Source organism: Citrus clementina, unplaced genomic scaffold (genome assembly GCF_000493195.1).
Source record: "Citrus clementina cultivar Clemenules unplaced genomic scaffold, Citrus_clementina_v1.0 scaffold_3, whole genome shotgun sequence".
In the NCBI taxonomy this organism is placed as follows: domain Eukaryota; kingdom Viridiplantae; phylum Streptophyta; class Magnoliopsida; order Sapindales; family Rutaceae; genus Citrus; species Citrus x clementina.
In genome coordinates, this window is record NW_006262339.1 from 5,546,584 (window position 1) to 5,549,824 (window position 3,241).

At 35.9% G+C, this 3,241-nt stretch overlaps 1 protein-coding gene across 1 annotated transcript; it reads left to right on the forward strand.

Annotated features, from left to right (window-relative positions):
• Positions 1 to 1,709: 1,709 nt before the first annotated feature.
• On the forward strand, positions 1,710 to 2,803 carry LOC18050195 (metalloendoproteinase 1-MMP). The gene has a single exon (XM_006440238.2). The coding sequence runs from the start codon at positions 1,727 to 1,729 to the stop codon at positions 2,801 to 2,803; it is 1,077 nt and encodes a 358-aa protein (XP_006440301.2). The 5' UTR covers positions 1,710 to 1,726.
• The last annotated feature ends 438 nt before the right edge of the window (positions 2,804 to 3,241 follow it).

The following is a 3,241-nucleotide window of genomic DNA, read 5'->3' on the forward strand; positions in this document are numbered from 1 at the left end:
AACATCGGACGGTTTACCGTTTGAAGTTTCCAAGTATCTCAAGTCATTGACTTGATTAAGAATTTTCAGATCCCATATAAATTAAATGGCAAACATCCGTTAACTGGCTATTTCGTGGGATTATTTTTTTAAAATATTAAATAATAAATGTAGTCTATTCCAAACTCACAGTTGGTTCAGAATTAGAAAGTTCCACTATCTATAATTTTTTTCAGAGTTATAAATATTAATAAATTTATTGTTCAACTGCATTAAATATTTATTGAGAGAGCTTTACCGCTTTAGTAGTTTTATTCAGCTTGAATCTGAATTAGAAAGTTCCACTATCTATAATTTTTTTCAGAGTTATAAATATCAATAAATTTATTGTTCAACTGCATTAAATATTTATTGAGAGATCTTTACCGCTCTAGTAGTTTTATTCAGCTTGAATCTGAATTAGGCGAGACTCAATATGATCGTCAAATACTAAATGTTTTAATACACATAAAAAAATTATTGTGTAATATTAAAGGGGCAAAAAAAAAAACCCTCTTATCACGTGTCTCCTCCAATTCGCAAGACACAAGATTTGCTCTCACAATGATAAAAGAATGACAAACTGAATACATATTGGAAGTCAGTCAATTGTCATGCAAAATAAAATCATTTAACAAAAGCTGAGCGTAGAGAAAAACCAATTAGAAGTATAGAGAGCTAAAACTACGCCGGCCCTTGACGATTACACCGGACACTACTTGCGTTGCGTCAGTTGAGATAGCTTTATTGCTCTTTGAAAGCGAAACCAAAGATGTCCAGGACCATAGCTGCCTGCCTCAGTTGCTCACACAAACTTGTGAGCCGCCACTAACAAATATATGTGACGTGATTGGAGATGTCAACATTTACATGAAGTTTAAACACTCAAATATCAAATATTATAAAGAGATTTTATTGAATATAAAAAAAATATATGTGTGTAATTTAGATTTTTTAAGGCAAAATATAATTTAGGGTCTTTTTTTCACTTGTATTAATTAATTTGATTAAAATTCCCCAGCAATTGAATGAAAAATTGGGATCGGTGACATCGTTGTAATTGCGTAGAACTCCAAAAGCATGAGTTATAACGATCTATATAGGTGCATGTTATAAGATGAATGAAATTATATATGGAATCATTAAAGGTCTTTGCAGTTTCTTTAATATTTAGATTAACTCCTGTATCACGTCTCACAAGTTAGCATGCATCAGAGAAACTCCATTGAAAATGATTTATTTATTTGTTTATTTTTAGACCACCTAATACTGGCCAACAAACACAGAAGCCCTCAACAAATCAAACTATAGTTGATTTTTCAAATATGTCCATTTTATTCCATCTGCTAATCATATTTCATTATTATTTTGTCAAAATTAATCAGAATAGAAGAAGTAATGTAATTAGAAATGAAGCAGTGGTTAACCCACCATAACACCAACAATCGAAGTCAGAATCTCCCATGAAAAGGCACGCACGGCCACGGCAGAATCTTCTTAACTTTCTCGTAATCAATTTCTTGCTCCTTGATCTTATCTAACTGGCTTATATTGTTTCACTTATTATTATTAAATCTAAACAACAATTAACAATTCATCCGTATACTTCCCAAAAAGGGGAAAACAAAAAAAGTCGTCTCTATAAATACGTATTAGATTTTCTTAATCCGAAATCCCCTGCAACCCCTGGCTCAATTCCCAAAACAACATGCTTCCAATTTTCAGTTATTTTTCAATCTTCCTCTACACCTCCCTCCTTCTTTCCCGCCCAATTTTTCCCGCCAGAATCATGCCGGACGCAGTAACTATAATAGCCGCCAACAACACTGCCCACAGCGCCACGTGGCACGACTTCGCCCGCTTCCTGGACGCCGAAATGGGCAGCAACATAACCGGCATGTCCGAGCTCAAGAAATACTTCACCCGTTTCGGCTACCTCTCTTTATCATACCCAAATTTTACTGATGTTTTCGACACTCAACTCCAATCCGCCGTCGTTTTGTACCAGACGAGACTTGGTTTACCTGTTACAGGCAAGCTCGATTCTGAAACAATTTCTACGATCATGTCCCCAAGGTGCGGTGTGAGTGACACGTCATTCCGCCAGAAGATACATGCAACGAAACGTTACTCGTATTTTTATGGCAAGCCAAGGTGGGCACGTGAGTCTCCGATGACGTTAACCTACGCGTTTTCAAAAACCGACATGATTGATTACATAGGTTTAACGGATGTGAAAGCCGCTTTCAAGCGTTCTTTTCAACGATGGTCGTCCGTTATTCCCGTTAATTTCACCGAGATATACGACTACGACTCCGCCGATATTCATATCGGGTTTTATCATGGGGATCACGGTGACGGACAGCCGTTTGATGGGGTCTTAGGCGTGCTGGCCCACTCCTTTTCCCCTGAAAACGGAAGATTTCATTTTGACGCGGCTGAGACTTGGGCCGTTGATTTGGAATCGGTTAAGTCAAGGGTGGCCGTTGACCTGGAGTCAGTTGCGACGCATGAGATTGGGCATGTACTTGGGTTGGCTCACACTTCAGTTAAAGAAGCTGTGATGTATCCGAGCTTGACTCCCAGGACTAGGAAAGTGGACTTGAAGGTTGATGACGTGGAAGGGGTTCAAGCATTATATGGGTCAAATCCTAATTTCAAATTTAGCTCTTTATTGGAGTCGGAAAATTTTTCTAATGATGCTATTGCACTTAAAGGTAGAACATCAAAGTGGACCATTAATTCTTTGTTAGTGGTTTTATTCTTACTTTCCTTGATTACATGATGAGGGGCTTTTTTTCTTCTCCCTCTTGGTGTTTTCTTTTTGTTTTTGATATTTGTGTTTTTTTATTTCGTTTTTTGTGTCTTATATACACACGTAGAAACATTGTTCACACAGTTAAAGGAAGTTCAATAATTCTTTGATTTTAGAAATATATTTTCATGAATATATAAATTTGGCATCTCTATTTCCACCTACCCATGTGTACTTTCACATTATAGCGGCAATCATTTATAGGTTGAAAATATGGGAAATAAGAACCCACAAATTAAAAATGAGATAATTATAAGAGAGGGACTAGGATTAAGTGGTGAGTTAAGTTTTTGTTGAGTATTGAATTAATAGCTAAAATTATTTTAAATTTTTATTTTTTATTTATCTCATCTAACAACTATTGATTCAGTACTCAGTAAAAATTCAATTCAGTATCGAATCCTTATT

What these genes read in the sequence shown, in the direction of transcription:
- LOC18050195 (XM_006440238.2), top strand. Translation starts at nt 1,727, where the DNA reads ATGCTTCCAATTTTCAGTTATTTTTCAATCTTCCTCTACACCTCCCTC.